The 20,605-nt window shown below is 40.7% G+C and overlaps 2 protein-coding genes across 9 annotated transcripts in view; one reads left to right on the top strand and one right to left on the bottom strand.

The window, feature by feature from the left end:
- Nucleotides 1-20,605, bottom strand: part of ARNT2 (aryl hydrocarbon receptor nuclear translocator 2) — a 175,542-nt gene that overhangs the window by 102,718 nt on the left and 52,219 nt on the right. Inside the window, exon 1 of one of the 8 annotated variants that reach the window (XM_068696307.1) lies at nucleotides 10,541-10,696. The exons of 6 other annotated variants lie outside the window; for them this stretch is intronic. Coding sequence is in view for 1 of the 2 variants with exons in the window: in XM_068696304.1 (XP_068552405.1) it covers nucleotides 3,696-3,726 (31 nt within the window). In the remaining variant the exon portion in view is untranslated. Of the gene's footprint in view, nucleotides 1-3,695; nucleotides 3,954-10,540; nucleotides 10,697-20,605 lie in introns of those variants that run through there. One more of the 8 variants, XM_068696304.1, reaches the window with a different exon arrangement.
- The window catches only part of CTXND1 (cortexin domain containing 1), a 50,371-nt gene continuing 48,099 nt past the window's right edge, over nucleotides 18,334-20,605 (top strand). Inside the window, exon 1 of the mRNA XM_068696316.1 lies at nucleotides 18,334-18,446. The gene's annotated coding sequence lies outside the window, so the exon portion shown is untranslated. The remainder of the gene's footprint in view (nucleotides 18,447-20,605) is intronic.

Below are 20,605 nucleotides of genomic sequence, written 5' to 3'. Positions count from 1 at the left end.
AACTGCAAGTCAAAAGTGCTCATTTAACTGTCTTTCCTTGAGGATCAATCTCAGGTGTTTGTTTTTTAAATCTTGCACTAGCCATAGGCTAGGAGGATCCACTGTCAGCTGCTGTGGTTGTAAGAGGAAGGCTTTAAGCCCCAGCAGCTTGGGCTCTCTGCTGAAAAACAAATCATTACAGGAGCTTTAGTGGCTAGGTGAACAACTCAGCTACTGTTTGGTTTTGTTTTTTTCAATTAAATATAAGAATGCGATCCTAAGGATTCACAAAAACTTCAAAGATGGCAAAAACATCCTAAGGGAACTGCCCTCTGGTGTAACTCTAGATAAGCTCTGAGTGTTTGATCTCATTATTTCTTCTGATCTGCTGTATGAGTGTGTGGCATTTGGCAGTGTATCTGTGGGTACCACCTAGGGTGCCCCTTCCACCTGGGGAAGAGCTGAAGGGCTAAAGCCAGCCCGTTTCCCATCACCTAAGCACAACAAAGTTGCTGCTCTGGGACCATCCGTAAGACTGATCCAGCTTAGTCACCCAAGGCCACATAAAGTCTCAGGAAAAGAAAATGCTGATTTCATTAAGAGTTTCACGTTTTCATCCCAATTGGGCTACTACAAGAAGCACCACATCACGTACTTCATCACAAGTTAAGCAAAATTTGACCCCAGAGTAGCAACAGTTATGGACAAGTTTGCATTCCAAAAATATATGTATTTAAAACAGACGTGGCACTAAGTTACTTTGCTGCAAGCAGTAATTTATGAAATGCTTGTTACACCTCCACAATTTTTTTGTTCTTAAAACCCATTTAATATGCCAATCTTATTTCAGGAGGAAATAAATTAACTCTGATGCTTTGTGCCAATGCAGATGAGCTTCCCACACACTTGTATTGTGTTTCACACTTCGGTTAGTCATCCAGATTACGACAAACGAACAAAGTACTTCTAACCAGATCCTATTCCTAAGGTTAAGCGTGCAGGAAGAGCAAAAAAAGAGATTATCGTACAGAGCCCCCGGTTCCCAGTGCGATGCCTCGTTGCAGCAATGGACAAGCACCTCCACCACAAAGACCTGTTGCAGAGGTGGCCGTGTCCCTGCCACAATCTGGTCCTGACACTGCAGCTCCTGCAAACCCTAACGTGGACAGGCTGCGAACTGCTCCCACCCTGTTGCAAAAAGAGCAGGGAAATGGATAAATCTGCATCTAATGTGGGAGAGAACATAACATCACAGAGCAGTGCACAGTTCTGTACCAGGAGATACCACAGGGAAAGATTTCCACATCCAGAATTAGAGAATACCCAGCTTTTCTATGTCTGATAATCCCCATTCCACTGCCTAGAATATGACTAATGCCCCACGTATTTGTATTGTGGTAGCTGTAGGTTAATGTCCTGCCTAAATTATCAAATGTTATTAGAACCCCAGACAATTGCTTAATAAAAATTTAATCATATTGTAATTTCTAATCATCATTAAAGATGCTTAACAAGTTAATCTCTCTATTGTGCTCCCCTAACATCGTGGATCAGAAAGTCAGCTGGCGTAAGGCAGCACAGCTTCGCCAATACTAATAGGGCTACTTTCGTTCTACTCCCACTGAGGATCCGGCCCCAAAAGAAAACAGCAGCCTTAAAATCCTCTCAGTAAAGCTTTTGATTCTGCTTCTCTACACTGTTTTGTGGTTAATCTAAAAATAGAATAACAAAAACAACAGATTATCACGTTAAAAAAAACATATCGTAAGTCAAGATATGTCACGCACGCAGCTCTATCTTCTGCTGTCCGTGGTAGAGCAAACGCAGCACTGCACTGCAGAGTGAAGTCTACTGTTCTCATCCCTTCACAGCTCAAAGTCTCCTCATTTTGACTTTGCCCATGCACAGCTACGTTTGTCTGACAGCAACACTCACGCACAGATAACGTGGGAGGGTCATTAATTGTTGGTGAATCGTCTGCCAGCCCAGATCTGCTCCAGCTGCCTAGACGAGCAGTGAGAAGACGCCCTGCAACCTCAGCCTCGCAGACGCACGTGTAGGCTCGTGCCAGGAAACCAACACGCTTCCTCATCCTTCCGGGGGACGGCAATCTGTGCTTAGGAGCACTTGACAACTCTACAGCAAACCAGCCTCGTTGTGCTGGATCACTGCACTGCCAGCACGCCTGGCGCTCATGTTCAGCATGCCTCCCATTGCTCTCCCTAGGTTCACAACACGAGTGCTCCCCAGGGCACAGGGAAAGGACCAGGAAGCCCTGCTCCAAGGCTGCCCTTCAGTACCCGACCTCCTGCAACCACAATTTTGGTGACATCAGCTGCAGGTAGGTAGAAACAGAGGTGGAAAAGAGTGGTGCCAGAGGTGGAAAAGGGCAGTTTCTGCACAGACCTGTAAGCAATCAGGGCTGTTCCTTCTGTGCATAGGTTGGAGGAGCAGATATGAAGAAGGCAAAGCAAATTTCTTCCCCCAAAAAGCTGTTTGTATCTGCCTGTGCCTGCAAAACCGCTCACTGATTCCAGCTACACGTGCACGCACTGGAATTCTCCGTTATCATGCATGACATGGTAGCCTGGAAGCTAAATAATACTCATTTAATAACTTCTCATTAAATATTGATTTTCATTTAATATGTACAATTCTGAAATGAAAACTCAATCTGATTGGCAAAGGTTTGTTGTTCCTGCTTACTTTATTGACACTTACAGAAACAAACCAACTGTGTTTACCTTCAGCGTGAAAGCTACAAGAACATTTGAACGATTGTTGACATTTCCTCCAGGAAGCCCTTAACAGTCAGAACTGAAACTGACTGGAAAGTGACAAAATGTAACCCAGTATTAAAACGGGTAGGACTGGAATCCACTTTTGATAAGCGTTCCTCATTAGTATTGCGCCCAGCGCAAAATCCGCTGTCCCATTTGTGTTTAGTGTTGGATACCCGACCATCCAACGCTACCTTGACCAAAGTACCTCACCGAAACACCCACCACGGCACATCACACGAGCCCACTTCACTCCACCACGCACCTAACGACCCAGACGTTGCGCCTCACAGACACAGGTCACCTCAGGGAACCTCTTCCCCACAGCGAAGAATTTAAAGAGAAAACTTCAGCGAGTTCCTTCCGCTAATAAGTTATTATGGGAAACTGATTTATGGCATCTTTTGGCAGGGAAATGGGCGCACACCAAGGGACCTGCCAGCCTTGAGGTGCTTTCCTTGGGTTTTAACGTGCCGCTTTCCCTTCAGATAGCGTGGCTGGGACGGTGGCAGGGCACCAAGGACCGGGCTTAGGGCACCAAGGACCGGGCTTAGGGCACCAAGGACTGGGCACAGGGCACCACACACTGACAGCAGCCCCCGGCCTCAGCCTCTCCCCGCTCCCCTCTGCCCCCGGGTGCTTATGCACAACTCCTGCGGGCTCCCGAGCTCTCCCCCGGGCTCGGTGCGAGGCCGCCCGCCCGCCCGCTCCTCCCGGCTGCCGACAGCCACCGCCGGTCCCGGGGCGAGCCCGCTCCGAGCTGTGGGGGAACGGGGAGAGCCGCGGGGCTGTCCCGGTCCCCGTCCTGGTCCCGGTCCCGGTCCCCAGGGGCGCTGTGTGCCTACGGCGGGCCGGGGGCGTGTGGTGCGGCGGGGCCAACGTGGGGGCGAGACGGAGCCCCTGCGGGGCGCAGGGGGGGCAACGGCAGCTACTCACCGGGAGGGTTTACAGCCGCCGGCGTTGCCATCTTGTCTCTGAGAAGGATTAAGACAAATGCATAGAGGGGAGGAGGGATGCTCTGAGCTGCCCGGGGGAGGCGGGGGAGGGAGAGGCAGCCGGGGCGAGGCGAGGCGTAGGCGAGCCGAGGGGGGCGCCGCGGCTGCTCCCGCCCCGGGGACCCGGTGGCGGTGGCGGCGCTCCCCGCTCCGTGAGGGGCGGCCCAAGATGTCCGATGGCCCCGCGCCGCGTCTGCTCATGCGCCGCGCTCAGTGAGCATGTGCCGGGCGGCCGCACATGTGCGCTGGGACCGCGCCCGAGCGGGACCCCCGGCCGCCGCCCCCCGGGAAGAGCGGAGGGAGAACGCCCGGCACCGGTCCCGGGGCAGGCGCCCCCCTCGGGACTCGAACCCGCGGCCCCGGGAGCGGCGCCTCGCCCGGCGCGCGGCCCCCTGAGGGAGAGGGCTCGAGCCCAGGCCCGCGTGGGCGCCGCTGAGGGGGCGCCGGCACAGGCAGCCCGCGGGGGCTTTCTCCGCTCGGCAGCGCTGTTTTTGGGGGGATTCCAGCCAAAAATGCAGCCCCTGGCACGCGGGTGGTGTTGGGGGTGGGTTAGGTGTGAAGCGAGCTCCAGAGGTTTTGAGGCGTGATGGTGTGGCTCGCCTGTGGCTGAGCCGAAGGATGGAAGAGTTGGGGCTTCAAATGGAGCATACTATACAGAAACCTCTTGGTCCATTATTAATAATGTGAATTTCCACGTATTACTAATGAAAATGTAGTAGCTGTTGGAGTTCCTCGGTATGAAAAAAAATAATCAGGCCACTCTTTGCTCCTCACAGGGGGTGTATAGGGAATGTAGTTGTCACATCCTTTTAAAAATCAATGGTTTGCCCTATGTTTTGTTCACATTCAAGCATAACTATAGCTGAATAACTGATCTTTATAACTCAGTTGGCGTTTTAAGGCTTTCTGGTACAAACACAAGGACCATAAATATATGCTTTTTAATGGAAGCAGAGATTTTTCTCATAATCTCATACCTCAGGGCTCTAAGATAAACCAGGATCACAGAATTAACAAACTTCAAGACTCACTGAAAGCAGTGTGATAACTGCAGCAGACACATGGCGCATATATATATACAATACTAAAAAAAACACGTCTGTCTTGCAGTGCTTCCATCATGCCCCTGTAACACTGCAAAGACCTGTTAATGGTTAAGCGGCTCCGTTCGTCGTGCGCAGTTGCCCTGAACAGCCCTGCAGAATTTAAGGGCAGCACTCGAAGCAACAAGTTGCAAATCAGTCCCTTGCTCTGCTGAATAAGTAACCTGCAACAGTTTCACCATTAAGATGTAAATTGGCAGAAGGACGGAGAAAGCATGGAGGCTGTTTACTTATTTCCTGGAGATAAGTTTAATGAGAATAACATTAAAATGCTCTTGCTTATCTAGAAAGTTTACTTTATCTTTGATTTACTGTGCTCTTGCCTATGAGATGTTGAGCTGTTTTTCTAAGCATCTTACTGCTGTAGTGCCTCCTGATGCTGTGCAGCTTGCGATATTCAACAGGCATTCTTAACTGCTACAGTTTAAGGCACTTATGCTGATAATACTAGAAGACTTTGTTAGTATCAGCAATTTTGTAAATATAACTTATTTTCATTCTGATAAAACTGTGTTACTGTGATTTTAGAGAACCTTGGTCACACTATTTCTAGACTCATAACTTTTGGGAGGAAAAGACATGTTTCAAGTAGCTTACCTTGCAACAGGAGATAGGGCATAGCTCAGTTCCTTTAGGTTTCTATAAAGTCCCATATTCAAATTGCACAGGTAATGCTGCTCATGAAAGCCTTGCCATGAGCCACGTGGCATCAAGTTAAATATGTGCATAAAGGTGAAACAGCCAAACCCCTGACACAGTAATGTTGATAAAATACCATTTGATAAAAACATGATTTATAGCATTAGGCACTTTTGAAGTATCCTCTGAAGCAATTTTCAAGTATTCAGGTGTTAAGCCTTATCCCTCTCTTATCAGAATAACATTAATAATTTCTATTTCATTTCTATTTTAGAGATAGGGAAGCCACCCCAGAAGAAAAAAGCCTAGAGAGATCTGACAGTGCACTATCCCAGCTTTCAACACGTGTATTGAGTAAGCCGAGCAGCTGACTATAAGCCAATGAAGCCATACAACTTGTGTGCTGTCTCCATGCATGATATCCCATGAGACTTTAGATTAGCCCAGAAAGAGCACATTGCAGCCAGTGCATTTGATATCGTGCTCCATCTAAATAAGACCTTAGGGCTTAGAATGGAACATGTTCTGTCAAATTTACTGTAATTCAGACATAATTATGCAAAGTAGGCTTTTTATTTTTTTCTTTTTGGTTCAGTGTGAGCTTTGTTGACTCACTCTGTTCTGTTTCACACGCAATTCTTTGTTCACTTAGATAGACTGAGAAATGAGATTGATTTTCCCTCCTCCCATTTTCTCTATCTTATTAGGTAGTTTTAGCAGGGTTTTTCAGGATCTCAGAAACAATCCATAGGTGAACGAAACTGACCTCTATTTGTCGGTAATAAACTACTTCCTTGCTATCTCATTCTGAGCCTTTCCAAATCTGTGGCAAGATCTGTAACACCGGTAACTGAAGAAAGAAATCACCACTGCTATTAAAAGTATGTTCTAGTAATTGTGGAAATACACAGTGTGTGTTTACTTGTGCTGCAATGCAAAGAACAAGTATACTGTACAGCATGAAATAAACTAGTTGCTGTTCCCCCAGGCTTATAACTAGCTGTGCAGGTTGAAAGCATAATTCATAGGGAATGGGGTTCCTCACTGCAAAAGCAAAGGCAGTGCCAGTTTCTACCTGTACACTTGCTGAGAGATTAAACAGCACTCTATCAATACCAAGTGCAAAATGTAATATATAAGCAATACAGCAATATTAAAAATAAAATAAAATAAAATAAAATAAAATAAAATAAAATAAAATAAAATAAAATAAAATAAAATAAAATAAAATAAAACAATAACTGTTTGTGTGGCACAACAGGATGCTTTACTTACCATATTAACACAATTACAAATGTTAGCAAGATGTGTAGCAAATGGAAGTGAATGAATTACAAAAAGTGATTTTTATCTCAATCCAGTTATTATGTACCAGGGGAAGACTCTGTTTGGTGTCTTTACAGTGATTGTTTCTTGTTGATTGTAATTTAGAGGCCTATTATCACTGATACTAGTGTCCAGCATTGATGTGTTTTCTGCATCTTGGCGCAAGAACTAGAAATAGGTAAGTTAAGCACTACAGCACACTGACCTGTGAGTTGGAAAACTTGAACTTGTATCTTCCCATGTGTTTTCATTCCATGCAATGCACTAATAATTTCTAAATATTTATTAATTTTAAAATAGTGGAAAGTTATTTTGTTTGTTAAATTATTTCCTTTGAAGAAATGAGGTCTTTTCAAGCTGGTTTACTCCATCTGAATCAATAAAGTCCAGAAACAAAAGAAGAAGGTAATAATTTAAACTGAATGAGAATATGTGTTGAATGTCAAAACACAGATAAAAAAAAAGGTCATGTGGCTATTCTTCCAATTTATGACAATTCCACTTTAAAAGAATTAAAAGTCAAGGTCTGAAACCTTGAAGATTCAGTTCCCCAGCAGAATTTACTTTTCCAGGAACATGAAGAAACTAGGTGATATTTCAGATATTTTAATCTAATATAATCAAAACCAGTACATTTTAATAAAGTCTCATACTTTAAAATAAGACCTCCCAGCTACATTCTTTGATCTGTGTTACCATTGTAATTGTGTTAATATATTGCTCATAATTCATCCAAAAGTCTTGGATATTAAGCAACCCCATCCACCCAACTGTTGGCAACTGGAACATAAAGTGCCCTTTTTAAATTTGTTTCGTCACATATGGATGACCACACTTGCCTAAATAAGCTATAGAGAAAATAATGAAATTTTTTAAATGAACAATTGTAGGAAGGTCTTAAAGCATTTGTTAAGGAAATTACAACATTGTTCTTTTAACTATCCCATATAATCTAAGAGAAAATTGTATTATTCCTATAAAATGCAATAAAATACCTCGATAAGAATGTGGAAGATACATTAATCTCTATTCAGTCCTGGAGGTATAGAAATGCAATTTCTATGATGTTCTCTAGTTAGTGCTGTTAAATTCTATGGTGCTTTTCCTTTAGGGAAAATGACACTGAATATTGGAGAAATCCTTCTAAAGGTGAAATGTCTGTGGCAGAATTCCCCTTACCTAAGAAATGTAACTGAAATCAGATAAATATTCCTGTGTTGGTGTGTACTAGGAACCAAGCACACAGGTGTCTTTCATTTCATATCATCAGCTCTAACGTTCTACATATTCCAGGTCTATGCAAATTTAACCACATATTAAACAACAACCAAAATTCAAATGATGAAACTCGATGATAATCAAGCCTAGGAGAGGAGTAGGTGGCACAAACACATTAACAGATCACTTGTTTGCTGTACAAGGTTTACTAAGCTGATTATATTTTTCTTTCCTAATGTTAACATGACTTACTGACAGAAGCACGGCCAACAAGTGACATCCTTAGGATGACAGAGGCTGCTGCTGGTTAACTCGGGCAGAACAGACCACAGAGCATACAGGAATATAGTTTCCATGTTGCATACCTAATTACTTCCCTGAAACCATTCTGTGAAGCAACTGGGCAAAAACCAAAAAGGTATAAACAATACTGTCCTCCTCACCAAAATGCCAAGACAAAAATGACAGGATAGATCCCAGAAATAACACTGGGATCTGAATCAGCAAAATGACACAGAGATAAGAACTGTGGAAGTAAAGCCCTTTTCACAAAAATGTCACATGTCTTACTTTGGAATACAATAAAAGCTTATCCATTTTAAGGGATTTTGTATGTGTGTGTGTGTGATATATTATAATTAGGACACTGTGATTTAAAACATGAAGTGAGACCTTCTGGGTCAGAGTCACAGAAGTGGAGTTGATGTCACTAGATCCTCCTCAACATCTTTTATCCCTTTCCACCTTCAGAAATAATGGCCTGAGTTAAATTCTGCTGAAACCAGTTTGCAAAGCAAGATGAAGGCTTTCATTAGCAATTCTGCCTCTGTGGGACAACCCTCCAGCTCTCTAGTTCTAAAATACTAGTTGGAGTAAAAAATTAACTTAGTCAGTTTAATAAAGATGATCAGTAAGGCCAGAGGTGGTCTTTTTGCATGGAAAAAGGGCCTTTTCCATATTCAATGCTTAGGGTAGGAGCAAACTACCATTTTCCCAGATTGCTGCTGCCCCATCTGCTCAAAAGCAAAGTCCATGAATGCAATAAAATATAAAGGTTCAAGTAATGTAACATCCACATTTTGAAAAAAGTATTTTAATTTCTTAGTTCAGGTTTTCTAGGTAACCAACAATATTTCTAGAACTGATCTTTCTATAATCCACAAAAGGTTAATGTGTTCTGACATAACAATAAAACCAATGGTAGAACTAGAACAAGTTTACATTTTTGGCAATGTATTTTTACAAGTGTACTTTAAAAACACAGTGTATTAGAAAAATACTGCTGCCAACTTAATGGAGGCCTTCACCTGGTTTGAAATGAGAATTTATGAAGGGTATTTTGGTAAGTTTTATAAACATCATTTTATCCCTTTTACAGAGGATAAGAATGTCTTTATCTTACCAGAGAGATTTGCTGAGGATCATAAGCTGCAAAAAGACTAAAAAGGCAGAAAATTTCTCAGAAATAATTGCAGCAAAACAGCCTGAGTTCCATGAGATACAAATGGCACTCTGTGTCCTAAATAAAATAAGAAATTAGGAGGAATCTGAAATATGCGGCACTATTTCAGTTGAGTGGACAGCTGGAAAAACAACAGCAACAACAACAACACCCAAATCTGTAAGGAAATGGCTGTCTGATATTTGCCCTCTATTCTAATATGCTCATTCTCTGCTTTCTGCAGCCCCCCCTTTCTTCAGCTATGCAAGATAACAATTTCCAAGAACCATAAAAGAGAACAGAACCACATGCATTTAATTGTGTTATAAATTGAATTATGATTTATGACAGGTTTTACATTTCATAAGTAAGATATTATGCAAATTCTCAGCAGACCCTTGCATTTAAAAGCTTGCACAAAATATTTTTGGTAGCTTCCCACTTGATTTTATTTCTGAAATAGACAAAGTGAATACATGCACCTGTGTCTCAAAGACCAGACAGTACATTCTTAATTATGTTCAAAAATCTTATCCCTGAATTATGGAATGTGACATAATTCATTTCTACATTAGCAAAAGTGTGCTTTAAGAGTGACAAAGCATCCCTTACCATATGCTTTATGGTTCTTGCATTTGCATTTACAAAGAAGGAACAACCATCTTGAATATTTTAATAGCTGGATATATAGCCACAAAATGTTTTTCTTTCTTATCAACCCTTCTAGGTCACTTCAAATATAATCTAATTCTTTTACTGTACCTGCTAACATGTAAAAAGAAAGGTGCATTAAAATACTTATGTTGAAAAAAGTTGTCAATATACAAGAACTAACCAGAGCAAAGCTCCAGCTGCCCAAGCATTTTGTTTCTGACAATGTCCACTAACTCTGCAATGCTCAAGAAGAAAGGGCAAAGACAAGGCAAATACTGAGTTGTACTTCCCTCTGCCATACTCTGAAACCTTAGAGCTTTCATCTGCATAATTAAAACCCCTCTTAACATTAGCCCAGTGTTCTGAATTAATTGTAAAATGTCACATCAATTAATTTCCACCCACCTGGGCTGTGTTGTGCATTGATCCCCTGAAATAGGAGGCTCAGTATCAGGATTTTATACAGAGGAGTGATAGAGTTGGCACACAGATTGCTGTTTCATAGCCTCATCTTTTGGTGTAAGAGGAAATGATACAGTGCAAATAGCACTGAAAGGCTCACTGATAAGTGCTTATAAGAAAAAGATTGTGGAATAGCAATGCCAGAGGTGAACAAAATAGTAAGGAAATCTATCGCAAAATATCCTGGTATCCTGAGGTTGAAATGCATTTCCTGCATTCAATCCATGCGTATTCACTCTGCCTGACTCACATCCATGGAGGTTTGTTGAAGATAAGCCTCCTGGACCATATTAAGCAAATGTATTTGGGGGTGTTGAAAGTGGAAATATAAGCCTCTTCCTTTTCCCACGCATCTCTGTTTAAGAAAAAAAGATCAAGTAGTTGTTTTTTTTTCACAATTCAATCACCATATTGTAGAATACAACATGATGAGGGCTGGGATGCTACTTTGGCAAGCAGACCAATTCAAACTTCTGGAAGAACCACTCCAGAGCAGCATTTATTCCTCGGTGTGCATGAAATTCACTCCACGGCAGCATGCTGGCAACAAACTTGGAAAGGAGATGCCTTTTAAACTTTGTTAGTGGGATGTAAGCAAATCACCGCTTTTTATACTGCCTCTTCCATGATGTGCTTTATCATGTCCATGGGTGTGAGGCAGAATGACAGATAAAGACAGAGAGATCAGAAGAAGAATGATGGATTGGTGACATTCTTCAGAGCCTGAGCCATCGTTTCACGATGTGATGTTTCCAGATTTTTTTTTAGGGATTTTCCATTCTAGGCACACTGTTCTTCAAAGTTACAATCCATCAATTAGAGTATTGTATGGTGGTGGAAAGCAAAATCAGAGAAAAGAATTTTCAAGAAATGCCCTTGGCACATTAGAGCTATTGAGGACCACAGAGATGATGCTAATTTCCAAACCCAGCTAGGAAGGATATTAAGGTCACACAGCTGTGTCCATCTATACAGGACTACACATGTTCCCCGTGTTGCAATTACATCACCAGCATCTCTGGCACTGACCGTGCATGATGAAGACAGACCAGAGCACTGAGCAAGTGCAGGAGGGAGCCATATGAAACATGATTAGCCAAAGCCTCGGTAATAATACAAGATCACAGGAAAGCACTGCTCCCAGTACTTCCTGGAATGGTGCTTGACATAGCTGATCCTTGTCTAAATTTGCCTTTAATCAAACTCAGCATCAGACTAGTGTTTCCTCTGCTGTCCCCGTTGCCCAAAACAGATGATTTCCATAGAAAACAGACCAGACTTCCGAATCAGGGTCTGGCTGCCCGAAAGCTGCTGAATGTTTGTAGAGGCACGTAGCTGGATTCACCGCTTCAGTAGTCAATGCCTGGTAGGGAGAAATGTATGCACAGTTTTGACACTGTCCCATGCCAAAATGAGAATTGGATAAGTGCTAAATCTTTCCATTTACCCTCAGCTACGTCACTGAATTTAGGAACTTCAAAAGGCCTGAACAAATCAGGACTTTGAGAATCTCGGCCTGGAATGAAAGGTGGTCATTAAAAATTAAGTTATATTCCCAATTAAGAACATCCTCGTCTTCTCATTTTCTATGAACACAACCTTTGGCATGTGTTTGGAGGATCTGATGTACAAACCAGTGCCTTACCACAGGAGCAGCAGTGACAGAACAGTAGGGATGTGTCTTGGAGAACAGCATCCACAAAATACATCTTTTCTTTCAATATTTTTCATGGACAACATATTGACACAATATTTTCATACTATCATGACTAATATCAAATGCTGTTCCCAGACATTATTTGAATTAAAAATAAAAAAGTGAACTTCTATTAATACCATATGGAATCAGATTAGCCCTGCTGCTAAAATATTCATGAAGAAGGGAAATCCTTCCATCTTCCCCTGTTCAAAGCAATAGCAAAATAGACATAAGCTGTGTGATTACCAGCTTGTGGGTGATAGCATTCAAGGTCATGTTGAATTACTAATCATCTAGCCATCCCTTGGAAACACACAGCCACATGCAAAACCCACTCCACCGGGTTGTGTTACAACAAAATAGCAGTAACAGGGAAGAAAAGGCATTTCTTAAATTACTAATGATTTTGTTTGTTTCCAGAGTTCACATGATATTTACCCCACAATTATAAGCATAGATTAACTCTTTTTTTTTCTTTGTTTGTTTTTTTTTTTTTTGTCTTTTGTCTTCAGAATCAAAACTCTGCTACAATCAAATGGAGGTTTAAGCAACCACAATTAAATAGTGTGATTCAATGTTTTCAAATTCTTAAGTGTGATGCTGCAGGGCATGTCTCAGGATTAAAACAGAGGAGAGGAACTTAGTGGTAATTGCTCATTTATTCTTGTCTTCGCTGCCAGGCAGAAGAAATAATGCTCAGTAAATTCATGACTTTTCCTCGCCACTGGATCACATGGGGTTAGAGCTTCACTCTCAAATCCTCTGACACCAATTGCATAGCTCATCGGAGTCATCTTTTTGTGCAGAAGAGCATGGGAGCACATTTTCTAGGCAGCTGGGCTTTCTCTTAATATTTAGGACTTTAACTGTCTAAGATAAATGAAGTCTAAGTTCCTAGTCTACCAGGATTTGTAAGTAGACCTATTGCTAGTGAGATGGGGCAGTTTGTAGGAAAGGTTTTAAGGAACTTCTGTAGCATACGGTGCTGCATAGAACTGCTCTGGTTTTATCACCTTTCAGGCATACACGCCTGCAAAAAGGAGTAAGAATTTGAGTTCCAATTAACAGCTAACACCAAGCACTTGGGCTGACCCACATACATCCTACGGTTCCACAGTCCAAGTGTTTTCCAAAATGAATTTCCCTTTTAAAAAAGTAGTTCTAGTCCTTCAAAGATTATAAGGAGAGGGAAAAAAAAAAAAAAAAGTGTTAATTTTCATATTCTCTAAACTGCCCAAATGAACCCCAATAAAGAGGCTGTTGATGTTTTTGAATGGAACCATTTTTTTTTCCAGAATCTGAACCTTTCTTGACTTGAATGCATTTTTGAGACTTTAGTCCCCCCAGAGTTCCCTAAGAAATGGTATTTTTATTTTATAATAAGATTTTTAATGACATATTTTGGATATGTTTCTAAATACCTGTGCTTAGCATTGATAATGTTATTGGATTACTGACAGTATTGATATTTTTAATTGCAGCATTAGGTTTCAGAGTACGCAGTTGAATTGCTGTGCTTTTCAGTAGGTCTGTCTGGCTGTGCTGCTTGTCCTACAGTCCCACATGCCTCCAAACTCTGTCTATTCACAAGAAAAACAGACACACCTAAGAAAACAGCAAAATGCTCTGCAGAAGTTATCAATATAAAAATCCACCAAATAATGAAATACTGAAATTGTGGACAAAAATATATATTAAAAAAAAAAAAGAAAAAAAAAAGTAAAATTAAATATAAAGGCAGTATACCTACTACCTCATTCAACTACCCTAAGTGTCTCTGTTTAAAATATATATTGAGCTGCTATACAATTTCCTTTTTCCCAGACCAGATTGTGAAAGAACATCTAAATTCTGCAAAATTTATGTTTCACTCTGCTGCAGAGCATGAAGAGCTTTAATGCACAACACACGAATTGTCATGTTCTTGTCTGAAGAGCAATCTTGAAATCATTAGTCAGTTTGCCAGCATAAGGAACATAACAGAATCTGTGAGATGCATATGGTAGCAACTTTAAGTCTTATGACCAATCTGTTTTTTATAACAGTTTGTGAATATCTTTTAAGTAAATTAGATCTATTAATCTGTCTCTGATTTTGCATGGGATCTTTGTCTCATGTCAATTGTTTCTTTGCAAATTTTGATGTTTCCTGTTTCAGACATATGTGCTGATATTAGGATACCAGAGTAGAAAGGGATCATTAAAATAACATTTATCATCTTAAACACTTATTGTTGGTTTTGGAAGATATCTGGTCCTTTTAATATCTTCTCCTCAAACAGAAATAAATGACTTCATTTTCCTGGGAAAGTCCAATCTGTTTTTTACAAAGTTTTGCTTTAAAGCTGCCTACACTCTCTGCTTGGTTCTCATAATGCTTTTTATTGGTGTTTGTTGTTGTTGTTGTTATTGGTGGTTGTTGGGTCCGCTCCGGTCCTGTCCTGTCCTTTCCTTTCCCCAACAGCCAACTCCAGAAAGTCAATTTAGCCTGTGTAACAAGACTGACACGCTGCAGGGAAGCGCACCTTGTCAGAAAAGCCTAGCTTGACAGGAAAAAAAGTTTGTCTAAAAGTGTGCAGCACAACTTTTGTTTGCTCTAGTTAAAACGTAAATGTCTCTGTTCTAAGGTTCTTTAAATTAAACTTATTAAGCTATATACCACATCCTGGAATGTAATTAATGTGTGGCTAAGCTTTCCATTTCCTTTCCAATCCCACAGGGGATACATTTGATATAAAGTTATTTAATATTTTAACAGAAGGTACAAAAACTAAGATAAAGGAAGTTTATTATAAATTAAAAATTATATAGAGCTCTGTGAATCAACTTTATTTTATTATTTTTTTTTCTGGCAAGAGCAATTTCTTCTGCATGTTACACTCCTTCTGCCTATAACTTACGTTTCAAGATCCTACTCCCTAATATCAAGGACTTATACACAGTTCACCTGATTTATGGGCACGATCATTTCTGTCTGTAATTACACGACCAATAACATTCACACAAGGGCCATGGGAGGTTATTTAAATTACACAAATGTCATGCCCGATGTAAATGGATGCCCAGATTCTGATTTCATTGCACAGGTTGTACTGTGCATTAATCTGTCAGCTGAGCTGCTGGAATCAAGGACATTACTCCAAACGCAAGGTTTAACTTCATCAGTAGAAGTGTCAGGTCCCAGAAATTCTCTAGGGTATTTCATGCTAAGGGGCTAAGTAAGAAGACTCATAGAACAGTTTTATGGCAGGATGATGCAAGTGCTTATAGGGTAACATGCCATGAAACACTTTCATTAAAAAGAAAAGGTAAGGACAAAATGCCAAGCTGTAGCATTCCAGCCTGGGCTATATCTCTCCCAGAGTTCACAGTGTAAGCTGTATCACGCTGGAAACAGAGTTAATAGCCACAAGTGCTGGAATCCAAGTCCCTCACTCATATGAACAAGCAGGTCTACAAGGCTGTTCCTTTGGACCTCCAGCAGCTTTGAGAAAATCAAATTGTCTCACAAATCATAGGACAGAAATTCCTTACTGCCGACACCATGCTCTATTATTTGCAAAGCTTTAAATCAAAAAAAGGAAGCAACAGTCAAGGTAAGGGAACTTTTTTGCTTACTTCTCATGCTTAGAGTTTTAAGGCTGGAAAGAGAACTACAAGGAAAACAGGCATCTTAACATTTCTGCCTGGATACAAACTTCTGGCAACATCATAAAGAAGTAAATATTGTATGGCTGTCACTTTCCATGAGACTTGCAGCTATACAACGGTTCAATCTGAGTAATTCTTTTGATTGCGTGGGATTGTTCTCATGAATAAACAATTTGGGGCAAAAACAAATAATTTCCTTTTTCACTTTCATAGAAAGTAGGAGTTTATTGCAAAGGCCAGCCCATGACACAGCTCAGCAGAGCTTTACAGGGCTCGGAGAGCTGCACTGAATGGTGCTCTGCCTGTTCACAAAGCCAGTAGTTCATTGCTCCTGAAGCAAAGTGCTGGAGTTCATATGAAAGAATTTGAATCCAACAAAGTCAATGGCAAAATTCCATCGTCTTCAATGAGGCCAAGAGTTTGTCTGTTCATCTCACCCCTTTCAGTGAGGTTTTGTGCTGACAGAGGTTTGATCTACCCTTGCCTCTCAGCAGGTAAGGCCAATGCTTGGCAAACATGAAAGATAATTTAGGTTGATGTCTTGGATAAATAATGTGGAAACACAGAATTACATGATGCATAGAATACGAATAGAATGAGCCTAAGTACCCAGACAGTAGCAAATGTATTAAATTGTCTGCACATTGCCCAGTGGCCAAGTAGATCACAGCAAGATGAAAACTTTTCCAGAAAATAGAAGTTCCGCTTTCTTTGTTTCAGGATTTCCAGGATTTTCAATATGTGGATGTTAAAAGGACAGATACATGTCCAGCATAGAGGGGATAACCAATTGCACAATCTAAAAAACAAACCAATTGAACAAAAACAAAAGGCATTTGAATTTGCCTTATAAAAAAAGATAGGTTTACAATGCTGAGAATTTCAGATTGCATTTCTTAAAGTATCTTCTCTGCTTCACGCTAGTATTACGTGAAATTCTGCAATCCTTGCCTAATGAGCAAGTGCTCATTAGTGTGTGGTTTAAAGCCATATACTGATGCAAGACCTTCTCATTGTAAGGAATGAGTAAAATGAACAGTAAAATGAGACTGAGGTACTGAATTTAATTTAAATCACAAAGACAGCAACACTAGCTAGTGCAACAGACTTGCGAGACACAGAAAAAAAGCACTAAAGCTGTACAAAAAAAAAAATAAAAAAAATAATAACTTTACTAAACTATTAGGATCTCTTCCTTATTCACTTCCATATTTTTGCTTCTCTGTTCCCACACTCTTAGCACACAGTATATTTGGCTGTTGACTGTGTGGCATTGAGGTATTCCAGCTATCAAGACTTACTTAGTTGAATTCCTCGTTTCCGTTAATGACACTGCTTGCACCTAGAAAAACATTCGGTCTCTGAGTCACACAAGTAACCCTTAGTTTCACAAAGAATCCCGTCTGTCTCAGTGTGATTTCTTGTATTAATATGAATTACACAGCTGGCCTCCTCTACTGAATATTATTTTACATCCACGTGTAGGAGGCAGCAAGGTCAGACAGCTGGGGCACAGGGGGACGTGTGGGAAAAGGGAGCTCTAATTCATGGCTCAGCTCTTGGCCAGGCTCCTGAACAAAGATCCCAGAGGCAGAAACAGCAGAGAGGGATGGAGTGATTTGCCCACCTTGCCTCTAAGTTAATCAGGGAACATCACGCCTGTTTATAGCAGGTACATGCAGCACAATATAATTCATTTTATTCTAAGTCTGCTCCATTGATGAGTAAAAGGTTGTCTTGTTCTCTTTTCTATCTATTAAACTCTTTCAGGAGTTTAATATATGGCCAGAAATGAAACACAGATCATTTTATCAGCAATAATACTTCAATGGATTCAATTCATGAATCCAGTTTCCCTAAGAAGATGAGATATAATTAATTTCCACCTAGATAAATAAGTTTAGCTATGGATCTACAGAAGAGCGCAAAGACAATTCATTCAAGGAAAGCCATCAGTTGTATGGACAGAAAAGATCTGAGATGTTGAGGCAAACAGCACTGGTGCAAAGAACGAGTGCAAAATAAATAAAAGATCTAAGATGCAAAGGTAAATACAGTATGGGTGCAAAGATTTCTGGCTAATCACAATCTCCCTAACTTAAATATGTAATGAAAATGAGTTTAGGGTCTACAGAACTAAATTCTGGGATCGGTTATGTCATCTCTGGTACATTTCTGAGAGAGAAAAAAAAAAAAAAAAAAAGAGCTTTTTAATAAAAGCTTGATAAACCCTAAATATGAGGAATGCAGAGACAGTGGTCTTGTTGTATTACTGCCTTATCTGGAAAAACAAACAAACAAACAAACAAAAAAAAACCCACACATCTACCCAGACATAAATTTGGCTTCGACACACAAAAGCACAAAGTCAAAAAATATTTGTTTCACTCCAGTGGAATTACATCTGACCAGCGTTTCCAGAAACTTCCTACAAAAATCCCCCTAATAAACTCAGTGGGTTATGAAGTAATGTTGGACAGCAGACACAGGGCAGCAAGAGGTAATAATATATGTTGTTGGTTTTATTTACTTACTTATGACACAAGATTACTGCTGGAATACATGCTGGAAGGAGAAAATGCATGGGCATACAAAGACATTGCATTTCTACCTTTTGGATCACCTTAGAACAAATTGGAAGAATAAATGGGAGCTGTAAAAGCATGAAAGTGACTTCCTTTTGTGGAGTACGTTCTGTGAGAATGGGTGTTGGAAGACAGCAAATACATTTTTATTGCACTGTTCAGTGAGTATTAGTAGTGTTGGATAAATGCTTAAAAAGATATTTCGCAATTTTATTAGAGCTAAGACAGACATCCCTCTATCAAACAGAAAAAATTATAAATCAAAATTAAGATTTTTTTTTCCATACAAATCAAGGTGCTATGTTCAATGATGTACTGTGGAAGAAACATGAAATCTGGCCCTCCCAGCCCTGCCCATGCACTTTTTCCTGGCAATAGACAATATACTGTTCCTGTTGTCAAACAGAAAAGGAAATTTATGTGGAGTGAATAGACAGCCTTAAATACCTCCAGCAAGCTGTTATGAAGTTATTGATAACCTATCCTACCTATTTAAGTATATCATCATTAATCTATCTAATCTGCTATTTATTTAACCCTCATCTCAATTTCCCAGATGCTTTATCATTTTTCAACAAAGAACAGATTATATATATATATATATAATTCCTGTGCATATCTTCCTGGCCTTTATGTAGCTATAAATGATGTTAGTGTCAATGAGAAGACTTCCGCTGACATCAGTCAGAGACGCTCTCTGCTTTTGATCCTTAAACTTTTCATTATTTATTTGTAAGCATTTTTTTTCCCAAGGAAAAGGTTTTTGTTGTTGGTGAGTTCAAACAACTTGTTACATTTCAAAACCAAACAGAATGCTTGGTGCTGTTATGCTGAATGGGAGTGGAAAGAAGCAGGAGAATTCATGGGAAAGGGTCAAGAGCTGCAGATGGAAGAGCTGCAGATGGAGCCAAAGCAAAAATGCAGCAGGAATTGTGGAAATCACCACTGATGGAATGCAATGAACTTCCCTGAAATAGCATGGGCTACTCCTAGTTCTCATCCTGCTGACGGGAACAACACACTGGTTCAGAACATCTGAGGAGCAAAATGCCATCACAACTAACTCTGCAGCCCTACCTAGTCACCAAACATACCCTGCAGGATGTCAAAGCAGGCCCAGTGAGTTTTGTGCAGAGCCAGAGCCATTGATGTCTTATCTTTTTTCAAATCGTCCTTCAGGCCTCACTTTTTCCATGTCCACAGACCATTGCCAGCAAGGATGCCACTGAGTAACGATTCAGAACTGCAAATGTGTGACGATTTAAGACCTGGCTCTCCCATGGGTTTCACAAGGCTGTCAATGCCTGATTTGTGATGGTGGTTTCTGAGGAGCAGGACTGAGCCTTCCTTTTTCCTGCCTGGTGCTGAGAACATGCTTGGCACTTAACCAAGATGCAGAAAAGTTGCTTAGGTGGACAATAATTTTGGAGAGGCAGATGAACGAGGATATACGTCACTCTGAAAACTCCGTGGCACGGTATTTCTGATCGACTTTATAATCCTCTGCTGCATGAGGTAGCATAGTTTTATGTCCAGTGGAAACATTAGGCCAGTTCTCTACAGAGATGGAAAAAAAATGAGCTGTTGCATTGCTTGCTACTCCCTGCTAACATTAATCTGTGGGTGGACCTGGACATCTGAGCCCACGCTGACATGAGCTGGGGCAGATGTGTGCCTATAATAAAATTGGCACGTATTCGTTTTACTGAAAAGTGAGGGAATGGACTCAGCTACACCAGAAGGGTCTGTTAGCAACTGCTCAGCAAACTGATTTGCTGTTCAGGTCCACTGGGAGAATTCTAAGCACCCATAAAATACAGTATTTATCTCAATATCCACCAAAGATTGGATCCAAAATGGTGATCTTTTGCCACAGGTTGGCAGTATATTTAGAGCTTTGTGTTCCAACTGCACAGACTCCAGCGTGGAGGTCACTGCTAAATGATCCCATTTCTGCTGTGGGCTTTGGCTTTTAGGCTGCAGAGGGATTTCCTCTCAGAAAACCCAATATTTTCCTGAAGATTTGAAGAAGAAATTCCAAATGCAAAAGCAATAACTGGATGTTTAACCGAAT

This window comes from Anas acuta, chromosome 12, assembly GCF_963932015.1.
Source record: "Anas acuta chromosome 12, bAnaAcu1.1, whole genome shotgun sequence".
NCBI lineage: Eukaryota > Metazoa > Chordata > Aves > Anseriformes > Anatidae > Anas > Anas acuta.
The sequence above is the reverse complement of the archived record's forward strand: the minus strand, read 5'-3'. Positions and strand labels throughout refer to the sequence as shown.